The sequence below is a fragment of the Sciurus vulgaris genome (genome assembly GCF_902686455.1).
Source record: "Sciurus vulgaris genome assembly, chromosome: 19".
Lineage (NCBI taxonomy): Eukaryota > Metazoa > Chordata > Mammalia > Rodentia > Sciuridae > Sciurus > Sciurus vulgaris.
In genome coordinates this window covers 9296670-9321186 of record NC_136480.1, presented here as the reverse complement: position 1 = coordinate 9321186, position 24517 = coordinate 9296670, and the positions used below count along the sequence as shown (strand labels likewise).

Here is a 24517-nt window from a genome sequence, read left to right as displayed (position 1 = left end):
ATATAAAAAAGAGACTCTCGTAATGATAATACAAAGATTGCTGAACCCAATTAAAAAGACAGGGTAATTATAAACCATTTCTGGCATGTTCTATTTAATATCCTTTTCCCCAAAAGCTGCATGTAAATGGTAACTACTTAAAAGAGTAATCATTACTGAAAGACAAGCTAGTTTTGTTTATAAATCCAAGAATTTACTAGTGTTCTGTACATTCTGATGGATTATTGATTAATAAGAAATTGAAATTCTGGTGCATTCATTTTTCCACTATTGTACAATTTTCTCTTTTCCCTCATGTTCTTTCTCTTATTTGTTATTGCTGAAGGAGTCTACTTCTTCCTGAGTATGCCTTTAAAAGAATGGTTTATTTTCTATTTTTTAAAAAATCAAATCCATAAAATAAGATTAATAAAGTGAATATCCTCCATTGCTTAGCACCTGGAGTACCATGAAAGCTCTTTTCATGTTTTTGATATATTAACATTTCAGGTTTTAATAACTTGTTCTGGCTATGTTAAATTTGACTCTTTGGAGAAAACACTGAAATTTTAAGGAGCACTGATCATTTTTCCCCCCAAAAATATGGCTCATTTATTTTCCTTCCCCTTTGAGAAAATTAATTAAAGTTCAGTTTTTCAGCATGTTTCCATCATGGCGTTCACTACAAGTACAACTGACTCCCTTTTATCACTCTTCTATAGGATAGATGGAATGGAATGAGGATGAAGTAAGGGGTCATAATATGAACTTAAAACTTAATAGGCTGGTCTGGTTGGAGAGTAAGTTGGACGGTGTTTTAAAAAGCTGAGTGGAATAGGTCAGCAGAGGAGAGAGAAACAATCCCTTGGGAAATGGAAGAGAATTCTAATTTGAAGGAAAAGAGAAGGATTAGCCAATGACATAATAAGTATTTACCACTTCTTAAATGAAGATAATTTCCTTCCCCATCCTTTATTTAGTTTCTGGTTTTACAGGAAAATGGGTTGTGCAGGTTAAAGGACAAAATTTTTATATTGGATGAAATGGAGGATGGTAAATAAGAGAGGGAACAGTATACATAAATGAAACAAAATTATCATTAATATGTCTGTAGAATTCCATTCTCTGTCCATCCATGTTATTTCTTCCTATGCTAATTTTTGTCTCAACTTTTTCTAGGTCTCCAGAGCTACCGGCAGATAATTTTGGGGAACTTCATATTCAGAGGTCTATATAAAGGTGACTGACCCAGATTATTTTCATTTGTTGTATTTCTTGCATTTAATGAATAATGATGTCATGATACAGTAGTGGTGGTTTTAATTTGCTTATCATATATTTCTTGAACCCTCTTTATATGTCAGTTTTGGCAGTTGGAAATACAGCATTGATAAAGACAGAAATCCTTGTCCCTGCAAGTTATGTTCTGGTAGCAAGAGACAGTAGTAAGAAGAATGTACCTTGAAATTGTTCCACCTAGAAGCAGAGTTAATTCTTACCACTCTCCAGTACACATCTCTAAATTATGTGCTTTAGATTAATAATTGCTATAACTGATGAGCTTGATAAACTGTAGAAGGAGTCTGTTTTAGTATATAAAAATTAGGGTATTATTGCACCTAAATGATCTGTTACAGAATCTTCAGTGATTTTTCTGTCTCTTTTTTTTTTTTTTTTTTTTTTTTTTTTTTTTGGTACATGAACATAATACCTTTATTTTAATTATTTTTATGTGGTGCTAAGGATCAAACTCAGTGCCTCACACATGCTAGGCAAGCACTCTACCACTGAGCTACAACCACATCCCCTTTAGTGAGCATTTTAATAGCTGCATTTTACCCAGTTGTTTAGAGAAGGAACTATTTTCAATGTTATATAAGAGAAATTTGAGGTAGTTACCAGAATTTGAATTAAGCCTCATCATTATGAAAGCATTATTTGAAAGGAGATGGCCAAACTAGCCTATTAGAATTTCCTTCATCAGAAAGGAGGAACGGTCATGTAAAACTAAACAAAAGGAAAATGAAAGAAATTCATAGTTAACTACTTAATATTTTTAAAAATTACTTATCAAGTATTGAAAATCACTGTGTAGAATTTCATTAGGGAATGGAGAAATAATTTATTCATTCTTGAAGGAAATATTAGGTGAATTAATTCTATCTTTTAGTATGTCTTTAAAATTAATGTCAGAAAAAAACATCTACCTGCCTAGGTTTATAAATTGTCCCGTTTTTAATGGGCATAAGAAAATACTGTGACAAATGTGTTTTTTATTGGTGTTGAGTACCCTTCTTTTTTTAAATGTCCTTTTCTGAAAATATAACATGATTCAGATTCTTTTTACTGGTCAAGGGGAAGTATGATTGATATCAGACTTTATTCTGGTTATCTGGTAAGGCAGCTTTGGAGCTTCCCCCCACACACCCTTTTTATCTTTGTAGGATTATAACCAACAATTCCCAATATTTTAACTATGCCCTTTTGGGCTCATTTGATAAGTGGTCTCTGTTTTGACATTGCAGATTTTCATTTAAATTTCCCGGTGGCTTGGAGGATATACCGCCACAATCTGTTTGGATGTATTGCTAAGGAAAGGAAACATTTATGTGTAAGCCTGCCCCAAAGGCAGAAAGTAAATAAGTCATTTTCCAATTGTGAACCATAAGGAAGCAGTAGATAGAAAAACTTGACCTCCTTTGCATTTTAGTTCTCAATCTAGCAGTGTCACCTCCAGTTTGGTAGGAACAGGTATTGCAACACCTGGATTTGGAGACTCCTGGGTTAATTGGTGAGAGCCAGCTCTTTGATAGCCTACTAGGTATAAGAGAGAACTTCTTAGTTTGTAGCTATTCTAGCATTCCAAACTAATGGCTCAGACATAATGTTCTTAAAAATCTTGCCTCATTCACATTTAGATTTCATATTCATGTCAATCAAAATAAGATTCTGACATCTCAGATAAACTTACCATTGAGAATTCACATTAACTCCCACAGTTCATTCAGCGTTATGTACTTTTTATTCCACATAGTTTTGTGGATAGTAATAATTGTTGTGCTTTTCTTCTGTCATATTAGTCATGAATCAATATGTAGTCATTTATTTATTTATTTTTTACAAAAATCCTTGTTAACCTGGGTCTTCTATATTCACATTGATTTTCCTCCATAAAACACTTCTGTGGTTTTGTCCTTTTAATGGTTTTATACATTGATATAGAACCACTAATGTAAAATAATACTAATTTCCCCTGTTGTATCATACCTCCAAGTCTCTTAATCTACTTTCTCTGTTTTCTCTTCAGTAGTGTGAAAATCTTTCTCCTCCCACATTCCACTGGTTTATGGTCATCAAGTCCTCAGTACTTTTCCATACAGAATTCTCTAGTCTCTGTCATGAAACTGTACTATTTGTAGTTCAGTTTTTTTTTTTTTATGTTGTCTCCATGAGAGATGGACAGACAGAAGATACACACACACTTTTTATGACAATTTTAAGTTCTCAGCAAATCTGAACCAAAAGTACAGAGATTTTCCATTTATTCTCTGCATCCTCACATGAATAGCCTCTCCATGGTTTGTTTTTATTTATATCTAGTAGTGTGTACTATCTCCCAAACACAGTCCTTAAGATAATTTCCTTCCTCCCAAATAACAATTGGAATAAAATGGTTTGAAAGAAGGAAGAAAGTGTTCTGTGACAAAAGAATGCAGTAAGAAACAACTGTATCCAATCAAATACAAACGACAAATTTATCTTTTCTACCCACAAAACTCTTTATTTGTGGTGTAAGACTTTAAATGAAGACCTTGAATTTTTTAAAGAGTTTATTTTATTTAAACTAGTATATTTATAATAACCATCCTATATCTTAAAATTTATTTGTTAGGTCCTAGACTGATTAAAAAAAAGGTTTTATCAAAATAATATAGAAAAATATTCAGTAGCATTTAGGATAAATTTAAAGAACTACCTAGTTACTAGATATTTTTCTTTCCTGTGGCAGGATTCCTCATGTCCATAACATGTTGGCTGAGGCTCTGCAGCTCACCCCCACTCTCAGAGTGGTCAGTCTCCATTAATTGGATCCCGTGATTTCCATTCTCTGCTGTTTTGGACGTCATGAGCATTGCAATCCCTCTGGGAGTCACCACACCAGATACATCCTACTCAGATATGGCTGCTGGATCAGAGTAAGTGCTACTTCCTAGATAATAGGTACATTACCAGTTTGTATGGAGACAGTTTTTTTTATGGCAGTTAATAAGATATATGTATTATTTTCTTAACCAAAGTGTATCCCATGTAAATGACATAAGACCTTGCCCTTTTCTCCCCTAGAAGCTGGAGGAAAAAGGAATTAGAAGGGGGAGGAAAGGAGCTTTTAGGGAGGGATTTCGGGTAAATAATTAATAGAATCAAAGTTGCAAAGTAGTGATTACATTTTCTTTCGTTTTGTCGGGTGGGGAAGATTGAAATAAAGTAGGTGTCACTACCTGCTTCTATAGAGTTAATGATTATTCTGATGGAGGGAGATAAGGAGGTGTTCTTTCCAACTGATTTCCTTTGAAGGCCTCTTCCTATGTACTTTGCATTGTTCTAGAGTAAAGGGACTGAAACTATGTGGGCAGGTTGCTTAGACCTTCTGATTTTGGGATAGAAAATATGGAGAGCAATATCATCTGGGGTTTTTTAAATAATATTCATTGCCTAGAAAGAGGACCTTCAAAATCAGTGGTACCAAACTTTTTTTTCAGCTAAGAGCAGCTTTAGGAATTCAGAGTTTGTCGAAAAGCCCAATCCCTAAAATAGACTCTCAATTCTTGAAGAATTTAAATGCCAAATGACAATGAAGGTAGGCCTTCATTATACAACTTTATATATCACAGTTTTTTAAATTTTAGCCTTTTGTATCCCTTCTCTTTTAAGTTGTCCAAGATTCCCCCTGCTCACAGATTCCCCTCTTGTCCTTTTACCTCCCTTGTACCCAATCTTCCTTGCTTACAGAAAGGAAGTGGAAGCCCCCTACCTTTCAAGACGAAGTGGCACTACACCAGGATGTGAAAGTCCAGCGAAAGAGACCCAAGGGGCCTAGGGGGCAGCACACCCCCAGAAGCCAAGTCTATTCCAGGCAGTACCAGGGATTAGGGTCTGGGCTGGAAAAATCCTGGTGTTTTGAATATGTTCAGGTCCAGTTCAGACTCTTGATCCCACAGCCACTTCTTGAGTGAGGTGGGTGTTGCTCTAATTCCCCTGTTTCTCTTGCCATTTTCATAGTTCCTGGGGATTCTTCCCCTTTCAGCAAAGCAAAGCAACTGTACCAGAATTTTGGGTTGAACGGCATCCCTCATTAGTAGTGGTTTTCTTCCTTAAAACTGAGAATATTATTAAAGAGCATGTGTATTTCTTTACAAAGCCACCTACTGTTAACGTGTCTGTTTACTGAGTTCCTTAAAAGAGGAAGAGTTAAGGACTGGGGATGTGGCTCGGTGGTAGAGCGTGCTTGCCTAGCATGCACAAGACCCCGGGGTTCAATCCCCAGCTCTGGGGGTGGGGGGGGAGAAGAAGAGTTAAAATAAAGCTACCCTAAGAAGTAGTGTGTATAATAATATGGGGTAGTCTGGAATTGAAAACAATTTTCAAGTCTGTTCCTATGTAAAAAGTATGAAAGAGGGTGGGGGTGGGAAAGAGTGGGTTGTGTTCCTTCTAGAGCTTTTTTTTAATTTTTGTTTTCTTTTGGTTTTGGTTTTGGTTTTTTTTTGTTTGTTTTTTGGTTTTTTGGGTTTTTTTGTTTGGTTGGTTGGTTTTTTTTGTTGTTTTTTGTTTTTTGCATGCCAAAGAGATTAGTTATTCCATTATCTGAGACTTTAAATTTTATAATTATTTCCCCAAATAAGGCTCTTAAAAGTCTTTCTGCATTAGTAGATAGCTCAGTTGTATAAAATTTGTAGTTTTTCACGAAGGCAGCTACTAACCTGCTACAATATAATAGACTGTATATAAGTAGACAACATTGACATTTGTGAGAAATTTTAACAAAAAGACAAAACCATTAAGTTGGAGTTAGTAAATAAGAAAAAGATGCAAAGCAGTTATTCTTACAACTGATATTTTCCCCAGAGTATAAAGATAACTGTTTACAAATGTTGCTGGGGAATCCAGGATGATCACAGAAAAGAAAAAACTTCTGGTCTATATATTTGAATGCAGTGTCATGTACTAAGATTTTCTGAACATTTTTCAGCCATAATCTTCAGACAGATTTCTGATACTGTGATCACAACTGATTTCATACTTACTCTTTCATAGGTGTACAAAGGGAGAGTGCATCACTAATTAGTTTTTGTACTATTCTACTCAGTTATTAATAACATTTGTCAATGTTTCACCATGCCTGTCCTACTGTTCTACACGTTCTTGAGATTAAACCTGGTATTAAGTGCAACATATTTAAATGAATAAAAGACCTAGACCTCACCTCATGGAATCTGAAATCTGATGGCAGCAATATACAATTTTTGGGGGGGTGTGGGGGGTATTGTTGTTTTGTTTTGTTTTGAATATTTGTAGGAAAACTTTGTAACAAAAGGTGCAAAGGTTTTTCTGAATTTCCAACACTTCCCAAATGTAATTTCAACCATTTTCCAAAAGGTGACCCAGTAGTAGCAGGTTGCATATTATGCTTAGAACACCATTGATGGAGTGTATCTGTTGTCAGCCTGTTTTCTTTGTATGTGCCCAACTGTTAAAGTAAATCACTAACTGAAAAAGAAAGGCAACAATTGTATTTGCATGAACTGGTTGGCTAATAAAGAGATGCAATCCTAATAATCTAAACTTTTAATCTATATTTTAAAATATAGTTAAGAACTGATGTATATGTCAGGGAATATTCTAGACAGTCCTGCAGTTTCCCATTAACATCTCACTCTGTATTTAAACTTGAACCAGTATTGAAATTGCATAGTTTCCTCATCAAATGAAATGAGTTTAAATTTTAGATTTGATATGCATGGCAATATATTAAATGCTGTGCTTGACTAGAAAGTGTTGTGCAGTAGGATGGCCTGTTAACCTCCACAATATACATTTTATTTTTATTCCCTAGACTTGCACATGAAGTGCATATGTTCATATTTACCCAGTTTGGAGATGGGTAAGATATAACCAACATAGCTCCATCTCCATGGCCATCTTTTATTTCATGCAACTTTCCTTTTCCTGTCCCCCCCCCCCCAAAAAATCCATTTCTAATGAACAGCTGTCATGTTTCACCCATGTGTTTAATAGTACAAAATCTCCTATATGAAATTTGTACGACTCTTTGAAATATTTGTTTGTCAAGTAATGTACCTAGTAAATTAACTATGTATAAATTCATTATTTTCTTTTAACTGTCCATCATAGAACTAAATTCTGCCTTCATTTTATTAATGCTTGTGTGCCTTGGGTTTCATTTAGGAAACCCCACCTGTTTCCTAATACTCAGAGCTGATTGCCTCTCAGTGAGCCATGTTCAGATCATCTTTTTCTCAAGAATACTGACCTGCATTCTTGATGTACCACACCCCGCCCCCAGTTCCCATCTTGCAGACACTGTTGAATAATGAAATGCATGCAGTTCACTAACAGAGAATACTTTCCTATGTCTAAAGTTCTTCTTCACCTAGAAATTACCTTTGCTGTTATTAATAAGATCCCTTCTCACAGTTTTGGAGCAAAAAACTGGGTGAGTTGGATACATATCTCAGAATTTTCTTTTATCCCTCACTTCTCAACTAATGTGCCAAGTTGGACTGCATACTTTTTTTTTTTCCTGCCAAGTATCATACATTGTATATCCTGAGGCAGGAAAAATGTCTATTATTTGAAGCAGATGATATACATTATTTGATTCCCTGAAAGTCCAATTGATCTCTAAGGTTGAGTTATTCTAGTCCTTGGAGTGTATATTTTGTGAATCTCTGTTCTAATTAATATAAATTATAGACTGTCCATTTTGATTTCTGCTGAGTCATACAACTATGTTCCCTATTTATTCAATTTTCCCCTAAATCTTAGCAAGTAACAATTAAAACTGAAGGTTTTTTTCCCTCAAAAAAACTATTTTATCCTTGACCACCTGTGCCTTTTTTTTTTATCAAGTAAAGGCTTCCACTAAATTTCTAAATTTGAATACATTCCTAATTCATTAATAATAACAAATTGTGCTTGAATATTTTTCACTCATACAGAAAAATCCTAAACCAGGGTTCTCACTAAGCCTGGTCAATAAAGGTCTCAAATAATTTTCTTAAAAGGTAAAATGTTATTCTTGTTTCCAAAAAAGGCATAGCGGATAGGAGGGTGCAGGTTTTGGAGTCAGGCACTGTTTTCATTTCTGGCTCTGTCAACCCAAGACCTTGGGGAAGCCATGTAATCTTACCTTCTCAACTTCCTCTTCTACAAAAATGGGGTGCTGTTCACCAAGTTTAGTGGTTTCAGAATTTAAATGAATCAACGTGTAAAGCAAATGTGTTCAGCAAATTACAACAATAGTTGATGTTACTGTTATTTGTCACCAATCTAACGTAACTTCTGAGTTTAGATTTGATTATTTTGAAGTCCTAGGGTATTGCCATGCAGCTGTTAAATAATTGTGTTCTTGATATGCTTGCATGTCGTTGGTGGATGAGAAATTATTACTCTAATATGTGAAAGGTGTTTGGGGGTTCTTCGAGATGAGAGGTGTGATAAATATAAGATGCCATTGTTTTTACCTGTACTTTCTTCAGGGTATCCTGTCTTGGTAGTGAATGGAAGAGGGCCTGGTCCCTGGGGCAGTGCAGAAGGCACTTTCATCATCTCACTCACTGCAAATGTCATGTGAGGTTTCATGGAAGTATTAAGAGATCCAATTAAGAAGAATAGTTCTGAGTCTAAACCAGCCCAGAGTGGCTTCTCTAGGGGAAACTCCCCGCTCAGCTGGTACGTTTGTGTTTGTCATTAGGGACACCTTGTATCCCAGGTGCCTGCCTTGAGACATCTGCCTGTACTGGCTTCATGTTACACACAAATCCACATTCAGTAACACTCCTACTGTTATTTATAGGCTGAGTCATGTTAATCAGATTATTTCACTGAGTTCTCTCTCTTATTCTAGTGGCTGGTGGTTGTGGAAAGAGGAGGGGTTAGACTGGGAAGTGAACTGTTAGTTTGAGGGAAGATTAGGTGTTATGCTATCATGCGTTGCTTTTCGCCTTTGTGCAGCCCTGAATCTGTGGAGGCTAGTCCAGCAGTTAATGAGAAGAGCGTGTATTCCACTCATAATTATGGGACCACTCAGAGGCATGGGTGTCGAGGACTGCCTTATGCTGTGAGTATGCATTTGTTTCTCTCCAGAGCAGTGATCTTCCTGGAGTGTAATCCATTCTTATACATTGTGACTTTCTTGAAATGTTTATATGCAGCATGACGAAGTTGCCCCTTTTGCACTTCCCTGCCTCCAGCGGACGTCTAGCCCTGCATCATTGTTCTTGTTTTTATGTCCCAGTTGACCTTGGCATTTTGTTTTATCACTTTCCTGGTTGAAGCCAAAAAACGAAGGGTACTACTTTCTTCTTTCTTTCCATATGTACCATACTTTAGGGGAGAGAGGGGCCAGTGTTTGGACACTGTTGATTTAAAAAATCTTATTTTCAGGATCATAATTACGGAGCCCCTCCTCCTCCGACACCTCCTGCTTCTCCCCCTGTCCAGACGATCATCCCTCGTTCTGACCTGAATGGCCTGCCGTCGCCCGTAGAGGAACGCTGTGGAGACAGCCCGAACTCTGAAGGAGAGACTGTTCCTACCTGGTGTCCTTGTGGTCTTTCTCAGGATGGCTTCCTTCTCAACTGTGACAAGTGCAGGTAAGATCCTGTTCCATCTAAATTCAAGCCTGGGTTGCTGGGATTAGGGTTTCTTATTAGTAGGGAAAAGCTCAAAGTATTCTTTCTTGTGTTTGTTAATGTAGATGATTCCTTAGTGCTCCTTGGCTCGAATTCTCTGCACTAGGTGAGAATTGCTGACAACAAGGAATGAGAGATTGATGTTAAAGCTATTGAATTTGATATGAAATTTAATGTCCTGGAAACATTTGGTAGGTGGGAGGGAGGGGGTAGTCTATGCAGAGACTCTTCTCCCATGTGTGCTATGATGTGCTGCATGCTGTTGGAAGGACTACTTTAAGTTTATTTTCCCTCTTTAGGGGAATGAGCAGGGGGAAGGTTATTAGACTTCATCGGCGGAAGCAGGACAACATATCAGGTGAGGAGAAGATGGGTTGTATCCATATTTGACATGTAAATATTCTGTGATTTAAGTGTTCTCTCAGTGATTCTCCTTATAAATTCCTGTGGTCCCCAACTCTCTTTGTGGAAAGAGATATAAGTCTTCCAAAGACTACTGTATAGTTCTATTGTGGAAACAACATTAAGTCCTGTAGCAATCTAAAGTATTTTTTGTAAGCCACACCCACCCACCCTAAAAAAGTTCTTTTTTTTTTTTTTTAATTGTCCAGTCTTAAATTATTACAGATTGAGCCAGTGGAGCTTGGTGACTATATTCTGTCTCCCTTTATATTCAGAGAGAGAAATAGGTTCCATATAGAACAGGGTATACGTGCTTAAAGCCACTGACAGAGAGAGAATCTTGTTTTCATAAGGAAGATGAGTATTTATATTTATTTAGAAATGATAGAGTACATGCCTAAGAAATAAACTGCTGTTAGTGTACCTCTAAGGCTGGTGGTATCTGAACTATGAATTCACCTTTCTTCAGGTGGGGATAGCAGTGCAACAGAAAGCTGGGATGAGGAGCTTTCTCCTTCCACTGTGTTGTATACAGCAACACAGCACACACCTACAAGCATCACCTTAACTGTTAGAAGAACCAAACCCAAGAAGCGGAAAAAGAGTCCAGAAAAGGGTCGTGCAGCACCAAAGACGAAGAAAATCAAGGTATGAATGGTAACAATATTCTAAATAGAAATATTTCCAAGGTAGCTCAAATTTTGGAGCAAAAAAGAAAAAAAATTTTTTTGGAGCAAAAATGCACCAAACTACTCTTAAGTAATTTGATCCAAATGTTAGAGGGCCACTTTTGCTCTGCTTGCAAAAATCAGCTAATCTGTGTTATGTACATATAGACCAGCCTCTTTTCTACTACATCATGCCATCACCACTGGTTCAAAGTTTCTTCTACACCAACCCCCATCCCAGGTATGAAATTCCAGCCCTCCCTGGCACAAGCCCATGTGTTGCAGCCTTAAGGCTAGGTTTCCACTCTCCTTACAATATCCCTGACTCGCAGCCCCAAAGGAGTCTGAAATTCTTGTCCTGTTTACATGCCCACCTCATGTCATTGGGTTGATGGGTTTTCCTCATTAAAATAAATATATAAATAAACTAAAATCAGGAAACATCTCTTGAATGTCTAGGCTTCCTCAGTGTCATGGTCACTTTCCTATATTCTCAAATAAAAAGCTTCCAGGAGAAATCTCTTCTGTTTTGCTTGCTTTCTTCCCCATCATAGCAACTTCGTTGCTCATAGGTGACTTGCCCACCCCTTGTTAAGGGGATTGGTCTTTGTTTCCTTCTTAATTTCAAAACTGGTAAATCTGTAGCTTTTATTTACTTTTTCTCTTAGTGTCAAGGGTGCATATAGGATTTAAATGGTGCATGTTCTTCCCTGTTAGTTACCTAGCTCCACAATAGAAATTATCAGAATTAGTTTCAGAGTTCATTGGCTTTGAGCTACCCCTATTCTTGAAAGTAGTTTGGGGAATTCCATGGTATTTGTTAGGTAGAGAAAAGGGGGCAGAATAGAACACTAGTTCATGCCTTAGTTTTAATCTCAAATAGGTTTAACTGTCATTCTTGGTACCAAGTTTTGTTTTGTTCTACTTGTTTTCCTCTTTGGGATAGGCATTTCGAGAGGGATCCCGGAAGTCCTTGCGGATGAAGGTAAGGGGTAATCTTCCCTGATGCTGTGTTTTACTTCACTGTGATCTTGCATTTTGGTCAGCTTCTTTTCCTGACATTGATGGTCTGGGAATCTTGGAGTCTGCTTTTCATTAGTTTGTAATTGTTGCCATTCAGTTTTCGTAGAGCTTTTCTCCAAAGTAGATTTTCTTGGTCATTTTCTGAAATATTTTCCCTTTCTGTAATTAGCCTTCATTTATTAGTTTTTCATTAGCTGCTTTGCTGGGGGGTAAGTGACATTTTGCCAAACAGAATAAGGCTGGTGCATTTTGTCACAGTGTTTGGACTGAACTTTAGGAGTGAGGTTTTGTGGTAATGATAGAGGATTTCTTGTGCATCCACCCTGGCAAATGGGCTTTAATCACCAGTTCGAAGAATAACTTGTCACTAGCAGCAAGGATGTATTGTTGATAGAAATTGATCTTGTTGGAATGTCTTACTTTTGAACTGTTTTTTTTTTTTTTGTTTGTTTTTTTTTTTTCTTGGCTTATCTATTTGGAGAAGACTTGTGATGCTACTGTATTGCTTTTCTTCATTTATCAAGTAAAAGAACTTATGATTTTATAAAGAGTTTGGAGGACAAAATTATTATTGGAGGACAAAATTATTTGAGAGGACTTTTAGGTACTGGTGGACAAAAATAGTTTGCTGTAAGGAGATTTGATTATACTGTCTAGTATCTTCTTTTATCTATCCAATATGGCTTCAAAGGATTTATTTAGAATCTATCCATAAGTATTCATATTCCTAGATGCGTAAATGATGTAAAAGCAGGATCTTTCCTATTGGCTGTTATATAGCATAAACATTAAAGCCTTAAGATGAGCTTCATTAGAATTACTTAATTTATGTGTAGCACAGTATAATTGATGTTATATCAAAGGTTATAGGTGACATTTATCTAAAATTTTAAGGCCTCAGCTAGCATAGATGGGAGAGGACTTAAAGCCACAAACTATCAGAGACTTTAAATATGTTTTGGGACACAGCTTAATAATGATTTGCTTGCTTAGACCTACCTCCTACAAGGAACCACTTGAGTCATTTATGAAGGAGGGATCTTAAATACACATTTGGGGCAGACTTAATCTGTAGTCCCAGCTGCAAAGCCCTTTTCTCTTGTCAGCCAAGTATTGTAATTCACCTTCTGAGACTTAGAACCTTTTTTTTTGGCTGGGGGTGGGGAGGGGTTACCAGGGATTGAACTCAGGGGCACTTGACCACTAAGCCAAATCTCCAGCCCTTTTTTATATTTTATTTAGAGGAAAGGTCTCACTGAGTTGCTTAGTGCCTCCCTTTTGCTGAGACTGGCTTTGAACTTGGATCCTTCTGCCTCAGCCTCCCAAGCCGTTGGGTTTACAGGCGGGCACCATCATGCCCGGCAACTTAAAAACCTTTGAAAGCTTTTGCCTGGCTCACCCAGAGAAGTAGATTTAAGCCTCAAATTTTGCTTATAGTTTCAGGAGGTTAACAGCCCCACATACAAGTTAAAATTTAAATAAAAAAACAGTGCCATTTGTTTTGTTATCTTATATTTCTGAGTTACAAATTTTGTGCTCAGAATTAATGACTTCACCAAAGATCCAGGTGGACAGATGCTGTTGGAGGGGGAAATTTTTATCTTTGGATTTTAATCTGAAAGTCAAGAGCTTTCCTACTGGAGACTTAACATTAAACTATTATTTCTTTGATGCTGTGAACTTTTTAGATAAAATAATTCTGTGTCATAGAAGGGACTATCCTTTGTATCATATGATATTTAGCAGCACCCCAGCATCTACCTAGTATGTGCAGTAAAACAAACAGATATACACACAGAGAATTGTGATGACCAAAATGTGTTCAATATTGTTTAATGTCTCTAAAGGGCAAATTGCCCCAGTTGAGAACCACTACTCTAAACTCACTCAGGTGGGTTCCGCCAGTACCTTGAAAGATGATGGGAGAGCAGAGTAAATAGAGTCAGGCTTAGTGAACAGCAGCTAATATTGTAGCAAAGGTTTTCAAAATACAGTAAGTTATTGGGTTGTAAGTTTAGTGATTGATACATGATTGATACTGAATGCATAAATCTGGGAATACTTTTGGGGCATCCTTAATCCCCAGTCTTAAAAGCACCTTTTAGTCAAATTTCCCACTATACTTTTGCTCAGCTGCTACTGTTGATAATGTCAAGCAAATGATACTTCTGTTCACAGTGTGTTGGCTTTAGGTGTTTCTTCTTCAGGTGTATATTGTTTGGTCTTTTGGACTCTAGTGCAAAGTATAGAAAATCATAATGTTTGTGTTTGTTTGTTTTTACATTTCCCTGTTCCTTGTGGAAAGCCCGTCAACAGCAGTCTTGCAAAAGTGACCGAAGGAAGCGATTGTTGTAGTAGGCTTCAGTGTGTTCTATACCATGCATGAAAAGTATATTTAATTTTGTTATGCCTGTTTTGGGAAGTTTAGTGTAGATGTGGGTTTTCACATAGCTTTAGCCACTCCAGTATCTTTTCCTTCTAATCATCACTGGCATGGCATCATCACTATCAGTGTGTTTGTTTTCTGTCAGCACCTCAAATTTTAAACACCATGAAGAAGGACGTTTCATACTTAAGCTGTGTCTCTGTAGTTCAAGTATATATATTTCAGGATCTGTTGCTGAAATGTAATAATCTTTTCTCAGTACTCAGTCACCATAGAAAGCAATGATTTTTCCTGGAGGACTATGGAAAAGTCCCTTCCTCTCAGATATTTTCTATATTCCCCCGGCCCACTTCCCTCCTCTCACTTCTCCTTTTCAGATTATTTAGAATGTGACTATATAAACTGTTTAGAGTTATTAGAAAGATATACTACAAAATGACTTTTTCTGTGGGTGGTAGCATGGTGATTGATTGGGATCACATGTACATTTTGTATGAACAACTATTAATTTTATAATGAAAACATTGACACAGAAACAGAATCATCCAGAGAATAGTAAAACAAACCAGTTTGTGCTATCACAAATAAATAAACACAAATAAATGTTAAGTAAGTACTGGAAATTTAAGCATTATGATAGTTTGAGGTGTCTGTACTGTTCCTTTTTATAAAGATTTTCTCATGAACTTGATGTCATTCTTTTCAATAAGAAGATATTCAATTTTTATAATTTTTTTTTTTTTTTTGTGGTGCTGGGGATTTGAACCCAGGGCCTTGTGCTTGAGAGGCAAACACTCTACCAACTGAGCTATATCCCCAGCCCGATATTCAATTTTTATAACTTAAAAATGGTCATAAAATAAGTGATAGCTTGCAACTGTGATTTAGACTAATTTCTTACTTTTTGAGTGGGGAAACCTTACGACTCATTGTGAATAAGACTGTGATAAAAGCCAGATCCGCTGGCTCCCAGACCGTTTTTCTTTTATGCCACATGAACTGCCAAGCAAAAATTTTTTTCTTTGGAAACAGCCTGTTCATCCACACGCCTGCCCACTCCCCACCCCCAAACCCCAAGCATTTTTATACATGGACTCTACTAACCTACCTGACCTTTGTTCTCTGCAGAATTCTCCCTCTGAAGCACAGAATTTAGATGAGAATACAACTGAGGGCTGGGAAAATCGGATAAGACTATGGACTGATCAGTATGAAGAAGCTTTCACTAATCAGTACAGTGCAGATGTACAGAACGCCCTTGAACAACATCTACATTCTAGCAAGGAATTTGTGGGCAAACCTGCTATTTTAGACACTATTAATAAGACCGAATTGGCCTGTAATAATACAGTTATTGGTTCCCAAATGCAGGTAAGGAACAAAAGGTTAAAGAAGGGAAGATTTTTTTAGAATCCAAGAAAAGGCATGGATTGCAATTATTTTTTCTTCCAAATGTAAAAAGCCATAGAATAGCAAATTAGCCAACTATATTATTGATCTTTTTTTATTTTTTATTATTTTTTTGATGAACCTTTATTTATTTGTATACAGTGCTAAGAAATGAACCCAGTGCCTCACACATGCTGGGCTAGTGCTCTACCACTGAGCTGTAATCTCAGCCCCTTATTGATCATTTTTAACCCAAAACAGGTTATATTAACTAGAAACTGAAACTATCTGGATACATATTTTTAAGTTATCTTTATTAATCAAAAATAGGGTTAGGAAATTTTATACAACTTAGAATTGTTAAGATTTATAGAAAGCTAACCCTCATTCTTATATTAGAGAAAGAGCCAATAAAATCTTAATCATGTGTATTTCTTTGATCTTTTCTTCCCTTCTCTGGGGTGGCAGGCTCACTAGGTGGAGCATGTTTCCTAGAAAAATTGAGTTTGTATTAATTCAAAAATTTGTCTACTAAGCTGCTGTTGCTATTGTTTAATGTTAATACTCTGGTTTTATTTAGTTACAGCTGGGAAGAGTCACTCGGGTTCAAAAGCACCGTAAAATCCTGAGGGCTGCAAGAGATTTGGCTTTGGATACTCTTATAATAGAGTACCGCGGGAAAGTCATGTTACGGCAACAATTTGAGGTCAATGGGCATTTCTTCAAAAAGTAAGAACATGGTTTGTTGAGCATTGAGGGCTAACATGGTTCTGGCTGTCCAATATTGCTGTAAAACTCATCCTGGTTGATAGGTTGCTCTTGGGGGAGAAAGATAACAATTCAAATAAGTTCATGCCTGTTTGCTATCCATAGTGAAATGCAAACAAACCTGCAAATTGTTTAATGTATAAAGTGGTGATGACTCCTTTCCAAGTCCAGCATTCCTTGCTTTGTGCTTATTCTTTAATCAAAAGCAGACAGGCATGTGATGTTTTCCAAGTTTAAGCATTGCAAAGGACTGCTGCTTCTTCTGTCAGCATATGTTTCATATTTGGAGTCATGGGGTGGCCTTTTATTTGTATTGAGAATTACAGGAATTTTAATTATATCCCTAGACCATATCCCTTTGTGCTCTTCTACTCAAAATTCAATGGTGTAGAGATGTGTGTGGATGCCCGTACTTTCGGTAATGATGCTCGCTTCATCAGAAGATCATGTACACCAAATGCAGAGGTAAGATATCTGTAGCAACATCCATTTGAAAGGACCAAAGGACAAGTTTACTGAAGAAGCATTCTGAAAATCACCCAGATAAAGGTCTGTAGCTAATAGTTGTAATCTTTAATTGCAAGAGATGAAAAACAAAAGTAATACTACTTTTACTTTGGTGGGATTGGGGCAAAGAATGGATTTTCTTTAGAGTAGGAAAATGAGAAAGAGTAAATTAAATTAGCATTTCCTGAGAAGAATAAAGTAGATTGGATAAGAAATCAGTTAGATTATGTTGAAGAAGTGGTTAAATGGGGAAAGATATCATTAGGATCAGCTAAGCTATTTGATTTCACTTTTATAGATTTGAGAAAACAGTGTTGTAAGATTTTGGACATTTCTAGAATTCATTACTCAGTACAACCACATCAAATGCAGCAAGAAAATCCACAGAGCTTAATTAATAGGCTGAGGAGTTTTAATTGCCTGGTGGAACTAGAAACAACTTTAAAAAGCAGTGATCCCTGCTTCCCCTCCATTTCTAACACCTCAAGGTTTCTTTGTTTATTTCAAGAAGTATCATGAGTTTTCAGGACCTTACTGTATAATAATTTCATATGAAATAATGGAAGTTTAATAACAATACTGTAACTCTTAAGTGAAATTATTTGGTAAAAGTGCTTTTCCTCTTATGAAAAAATAATAGTCTGTGATAATCTCAACCATGTGCTGTGTTCATACAGGTGCGACACATGATTGCAGATGGGATGATTCACCTGTGTATCTACGCTGTTTCTGCCATCACCAAGGATGCTGAAGTCACCATTGCATTTGATTATGAGTATAGTAACTGGTAAGACCCCAAAAACTTCCTAATATGAATGACCATATCTTAGATATTAAGCAGTTTGACACTATTTATAAAGTCTGCTTTCATTCCTTGCCATTTTTTGGTTTAGTCTTTTCACAAGTAATACAATTCCTGGGGGCTGGGGTTGTGGCTCAGTGGTAGAGCACTCAACTGGCACATGAGAGGCACTGTGTTTGATTCTTAGCACCACATAAAAATAAATAAATAAAATAAAGAAGGGCTGGGGAGATAGCTCAGTTGGTAGAGTACTTGCCTTGCAAGCACAAGGCCCTGGGTTCGATCCCCGGCACCGCAAAAAAAAAAAAAAAAAGAAAAGAAAAGAAAAATAAAGATACTGTGTTTCATCTACAACTAAAAAAAATATAATTTTTTTAAAAAATACATTTTCTGCCTATGAAGGAGAAGACCAATAAGATTCTTTTTTAAAGAGTTTGATATTTTCTTTGTGTGGTACTCTTCACAAATCACCTAATAAAGGTGGTAGCTTATGGCTCTTTAGCAAGAATAACAAAAAGGGTATATGTGAGACACTCCTGGAAGCTACAGTAGCATGTGTTAGTGTGCACAGAGCACTTGTGTCAGGAACCACACAGAATTAGACTTAAAAAGATTCACCTCATGTACTCAAACCACAGCTAACAATACAAAAACAAACAGATAACAAGTCATAGGTGAATATGTAATGGGTTTTATAAAGTAGATGCTTTTTCTTGCTTGATTGTTTTGGTTAAAATTGAGTTTATATGGGCTGGGGTTGTGGCTCAGTGGTGGAACACTTGCCTAGTAGGTATGAGGCACTGAGTTGGATCCTCAGCACCACATATAAATAAATAAAGGTCCATCAGCAACTAAAAAAAAAAAATTTTTTTTTTTTTAATTGAGCTTATATGGTACACTCACATAGCCTAAGAATAAGAAAAAAGAATATTAATAATAAGTAGGGAATCAATCAAGAGCATACAAGAAGTTTGTCCATTTCAGAGTCTTCCTAATTGACTATCAAATGGTATAAAAGCAATTGGGAGAATTAAATTTACTGGTTACTTTCTTTTCTTTCTACAGGCTGTACATAGGAGTAGAGTTGGGAATATAGAGAGAAACAGATATTTAAAGTGTTCTTAGGGACCCTCTAATTTCTTTTAACTCATTCAAAGACAGTTCCAAAGGAAATTATTCTGCTGATGGTTTCAATAGAATGAATGGTTGATAAACCTGATTTTTAAGGATACTGAGACAGGTACTTTTGTTGTTTCTTTGGAGCAGTAATTATAAAGTGGACTGTGCATGTCACAAGGGAAACCGGAATTGCCCTATACAGAAAAGGAATCCAAATGCTGCAGAACTGCCACTCCCACCTCCTCCAACCCTACCTACCATCGGGGCAGAGACCAGACGTAGAAAAGCACGAAGGAAAGAGCTAGAGATGGAGCAGCAGAATGAAGCTTCAGAGGAGAATAATGACCAGCAACCACAAGAAATTCCAGAAAAAATAACTTCATCCAGTGATCATGAGGTAATCTCCTCTGGTCAAATGATGTATCTATCATTCCTCTCCAAATGAAGTTGGTCCCATGTTCCCTTCATTTTAGGGAAGTGGTGGTAACACTTAATGACTGTTTATATTAACATACATTTGCATTCATTCATTTTCTTATGAATATCCTTTCAATAGCTCAGTGTTAGAGCACTTGCCTAGTATGTGCAAGGCCCTGGATTTAATCCCCATCACCAAAAAAAATCCTTTTAGCTACTGTCCAGGTTCCATCCAAAGAATGGGGCTTATCATGTGTTTACCCTGTGGCCTCACATGAGTTATGTTAAAGTTCTAGAAATTATTTTTAAAGAATTTTAAGCTACCAGAATAAAATGGATTGATCCCCCTTCCCTCCCCCGCCCCGCTAAAGCTTAAGAATATAATTTAATATTGCTTCTATTTAAAGGAAGTAGACAATCCAGAAGAAAAACCAGAAGAGAAAGAAGAGGTTATAGATGACCAGGAGAATGCAGCTCAGAGCAGGAGGGTGAGTGCTAACATCACTTTGCTTGTTTTCTTTCTCTACACATAGGTGAACACATGCACGTGTGGAGCAGTTGTCTGTTGACCATCTTATACTTGGCTGAAGAGATTTCTTTCTAATAATCTGGTTAGCCCAAAACTGATCAAAACCAAAATGCACTGGGGCTGTTTTGCTCTGACTTAAGAATTTCCTTGGTTTTTATGGAGTTTTTTTGTTTTGTTTGTTTTGGATTTTTTTACACTTTGAGTCATACAGGTTGAAATAGTTTACTTTTATGTTGAAACCAGTCATACTTATTTTGTTCATGAGCAGTTCAAGGACAATATACTTGTCATTTTTGAACTCTGAAAGTACACAGAATATTTGGTTTTGATGACTATTTTTCTTATGTATTAAAAATTTAAAAAAATAAAATAAAAAACTCAGCTGGCTTTTTGAGAGAAAGTTTAGTTTGGCCTTGCTTTCTTTTACAGCTGTTGACAACATATAAAAAGTGATGGGGTTGGGGTTATGGCTCAGTGGTAGAGAGCTTGCCTAGCATGCATGAGGCCCTGGATTCAATCCTCAGCACCACATAAAAATAAAATAAAGGTATCATGTTCACCTACAATTAAAAAATAAATATTTTTAAAAATAAATAAAAGTGTTTATTTTTAGTTATGTTCTCAAAGGTGTGTATTATGTTGCTAGTGGTTAGTAGATTCCTATAAATTTGCATTAATAACACTTCTGAATTGATATTCTTCTGTTTTGTGTTTAAGTTTCCTTCTATACCAATGCTATTTCTTTCTAGACTCGAGAGGACAGGAAGGTCGAAGCCATTATGCATGCTTTTGAAAACTTAGAAAAAAGAAAGAAACGGCGAGATCAGCCCTTGGAACAGAGCAGCCCTGATGTAGAGATTACTGCCACCACCACCACAGAGATTCCTGTTGGAGAAGAGACAAAAGCAGAAGCCTCTGAATCTGAAGTTAGCCACGCTGCTTCAAATGTTTCCATCCCAAGCATCCCACAGAGTATTGGTGTGAACACCCGGAGGTCTTCCCAAGCAGGGGTAAGAGATGAAAAGACTTCAGGGCTTAGGCATCTTTCCTTTTGCTAATGCCAATTACTTTTATCTTTTGGAATGGCTAAAATCCATATTTTCAGCTTTATCCCATATCATAGTAAATAAAGGCACTTAACATTTTCATCAGCTGATTAATGGGATTCAGGGAGACAGGTAAATTCAGAATTCAGACTAAACACCTTCATGCTGCAGTGGAACTTGTTACTGTTTCTGCGAGATAAACTGTTGGTGGTGAGTTTATAAAAATCATTTTTTTTTCTGAGCCAGGAGTGGAGCTCAGTGGTAAAATGAGTGCTTAGCATGTGTGAGGCCCTGTTTTCAATCCCCACCACCAAATACCAAAACCCACTTGATTTCTCTCAAGGACCTTCTAATATAGTCCAGTTATGTAACTGACCTTTCATAGGATTCTCAAGATAAACCCTTCTTTCCCTTCCCCTAGCCATGAATCTAAACCTTAAGCTGAGACCTCATTGTCTGGGAAAGAACTATAAGGAAGAATTTTCTTCCTGCTAAGAACACTAAAATTAGGTGGTTCCCTTTAGCTGACTTTTGACCTATTTTATAGATGCTTATCAGAAATAGAAATAACTAACCCAGATATCTGTCTACAATCTCTTTTAACTGATTTAAAGAATACATTTTAAATGACTGTTTCCAAGTCCTTATCTTTTTCACCAGTAGGCATTCGGAATGCTTAAAGTAAAGAGGAAACTGGATAGAATGTTTACTGATAAGAATTTTTGGTCAGCATTTGACCCTGATATTGTTACAGGATGTTGCTGCAGAAAAACCAGTGCCCAAACCACCTCCAGCAAAGCCTTCCAGACCCCGACCGAAGAGTCGAATTTCTCGATACCGGACCAGTTCAGCCCAAAGACTAAAACGTCAGAAGCAGGCCAGCGCACAACAGGCAGAGTTGTCACAAGCTGCCTTGGAAGAGGGAGGAAATAACAGCTTAGTAACTCCCACTGAAGCTGGAAGTATAGACAGTTCAGGAGAAAACAGGCAGTTAACAGGATCTGACCCAACTGTGGTATCAGTTACTGGATCTCATGTCAACCGTGCTACATCTAAGTACCCCAAAACCAAAAAGGTAAGTCATGAATACAGTCTAGTGTAGCCAGTGGTGTGTTAATAAAACAAGAGAACCTGTAATTTCCAGAAAAAAAGTAACCTCAGTGTTTGCTAGATCAAAAGTTCTAGATAAAATCCTTTAATGAGGAAGTCTCAAGTCATTCTACTACTTTTTGTTCCCTTATTTTTAGACAGAACTTAAATCATTGGTAGTTGAAAGTGTTCCTCCTTAGTGGACACAGAGAGGGTGAGGGAAGATACACTTGTGTTCTGAATGCCCAATTCATTCTCACTGCAGCTGTGGCATCTGTCCTAGTTTCTAGATGAGGTTTGTCTTTGTGAACTGCGCTACTGCCTCTGACTTTACATCTGCAGCATTAACTAATGATCTCTCCTTTTTTTAACCATAGTATCTAGTTACAGAATGGTTGAATGACAAAGCAGAGAAGCAAGAGTGCCCTGTTGAGTGCCCTTTACGTATCACCACGGACCCAACTGTACTGGCAACAACGCTGAACATGTTACCGGGTCTTATTCATTCCCCGTTAATTTGCACCACCCCCAAACACTACATTCGCTTTGGCTCACCCTTTATGCCTGAGAGGCGTCGGAGACCCCTTCTGCCTGATGGCACATTCAGCTCCTGTAAGAAGGTATGTCTGTGTTTAGGTAATTGTTTTGTTTTTTTAAGGCAGGGTGCCTAAAAGTATGATATATACTTAACACATACTCTAGATAGCCACTATACCCATGTGAACTGATAATGAGTTAATTGTTCAGCATAAATACTGATGCATCAGGAGCCAGTCGAACTAAAGTGGAATGTATACTGTAGTTTTCGTTCTCAATTTTGTGAATATTCACTGTTGCCTCTTCTGGGAGCCTTTGAGGTTCTTGTAAGAGCACACAGCAGTTGATTGGGTAGGGAGAGCTATGTTCTGTCTGTGCTCTTGTGTTACTGGTTAATATATCCATTTGTGATTATTGTGTGGTTGGCCCCCAGATACTTTAGAGCACTATTGAATGAGTAAAACTTGATCAAATTGTGTTTAGAATTAATTCAATCACTATTATCACTTGAAGGAGATTAGAGGGAAAAGTCCTGTTGTGATTGGTGTAATTCCTGTTTCTTGATCAAATGACAACAGGTTGGACTGTTTATTCCTAGAGAATATGGAACCTATTGTAAAAGATTCTCTCTGCCTCTCTCTACCTCTCTCTCTTTCTAGTTTTTTTTGGATCTAGTGGCAGTAGTGTTTGTGGTTGGTTGTTTGGGGAATGTGCTTTCTTAATTCCCAGAAGCCCTACATATTTTTCAAAGGTGTCTCTCAGGATTAGATCACTCCCTCATACTTACTATGTTGTGTCAGTGTTTCTAGAAGTGTAGGACACCTTTTCATTTGGTCTTTCTTTGAGGTAGAGTTCTGTTCCCTGGAACACCCTTTTCTCTTATCCTCAGATCTGGAATCAGGCTGCCTTCCTCAGTGTCTGCCATTGCCCTCCTCCACTGGCATCACGTACATGAGGATGCTGCATGTAGATTATTTGATGTGATGAAGTCTCCAACTCCAGGCAGGTCTTCCCTGACTTCTCCAAACTTAAAGCTTTTCTCTTTCTCCAAAGAACAGAAATTATTTCTTGGGGGTGGGGGGAGTGAAAGATGAGCCAAAGTACTATGGGTTACGGAGGGGAGGAGGGCAACAGGAATATGTACATAAAGGAAGGGCACTACTGCTGGATGAGCAGCATGTGCTGCACAATCTTTTCTTAATTGTGCATCTTACCTAAGTATTTCAGTACTTCTTGGTTTGGGGAAAATCCCAAGTAGAAGAAATTAAAGAGAAATTTGATCACAAGATCCTTGCCAAGAAGGTTTATAAAGTAACAAGAGTGACTTTCAGGGGTCAGAAATAAAAGCAATGACAACTTTCTATAAAAAAACAAAGTAGTAGAAAATCTCTGAAAAGCTGTTTTGTACAGGAAATTTGCCTCAGTAATGAAGGAGAGTTGGATCTCCAGGGAAACTTTCTTATACCAAGTCACTTAAGAAATATTCTTTATCTTGGGTCTGAGTGATTATCTGAGGAGAAGAAAAATAGTTTGCCATGTAAAAAGCATTATGATTACCTTCTGTAAGAATTAGAAAGCTGCTAGCTCTATGGAGGGATACAAAACTGAGAACTGATCCTCCTCCTGGGTTTGATTGCTCAGTCCCTCAATAAGATTAAAGCTCAGAATCATAAATACATTTATGAGGAGTGTTGAAAATTCAAAATGCAGTCTTTAAATGAGGAGCAAGTTGAGAAATGGCTTAATATATTTGAAAGAAACTTTTCTTTTGTTCTGTTTGGCTGGACATTGTACAGATTTCTAAGGATGTTGACTTAAAACATTCTTTCAAACTAGTTGGTTGAATCTCTTGGTTTGGTCTTTAAGAAGGGTTGGCATTTATTATTAATAAAGACTTCATGGTAAATAATATTAACTAGCTTCT

General features: G+C 37.0%; 1 protein-coding gene across 16 annotated transcripts in view; it reads left to right on the top strand.

The window, feature by feature from the left end:
• Window positions 1–24517, top strand: part of SETD5 (SET domain containing 5) — a 74205-nt gene that overhangs the window by 26006 nt on the left and 23682 nt on the right. For 3 of the 16 annotated variants that reach the window (XM_079122401.1, XM_079122412.1, XM_079122416.1), the window contains 18 exons: window positions 1159–1218; window positions 3989–4175; window positions 4990–5214; window positions 7091–8949; window positions 9232–9337; window positions 9664–9872; window positions 10211–10269; window positions 10783–10961; window positions 11928–11966; window positions 15519–15761; window positions 16360–16508; window positions 16895–17012; window positions 17732–17841; window positions 19123–19372; window positions 19800–19880; window positions 20671–20931; window positions 21722–22042; window positions 22434–22676. In XM_079122401.1, coding sequence (XP_078978527.1) covers window positions 8858–8949; window positions 9232–9337; window positions 9664–9872; window positions 10211–10269; window positions 10783–10961; window positions 11928–11966; window positions 15519–15761; window positions 16360–16508; window positions 16895–17012; window positions 17732–17841; window positions 19123–19372; window positions 19800–19880; window positions 20671–20931; window positions 21722–22042; window positions 22434–22676 — 2460 coding nt within the window. In that variant the 5' untranslated portion in view covers window positions 1159–1218; window positions 3989–4175; window positions 4990–5214; window positions 7091–8857. The other 13 variants (XM_079122415.1, XM_079122404.1, XM_079122409.1 and 10 more) reach the window with 12 other exon arrangements.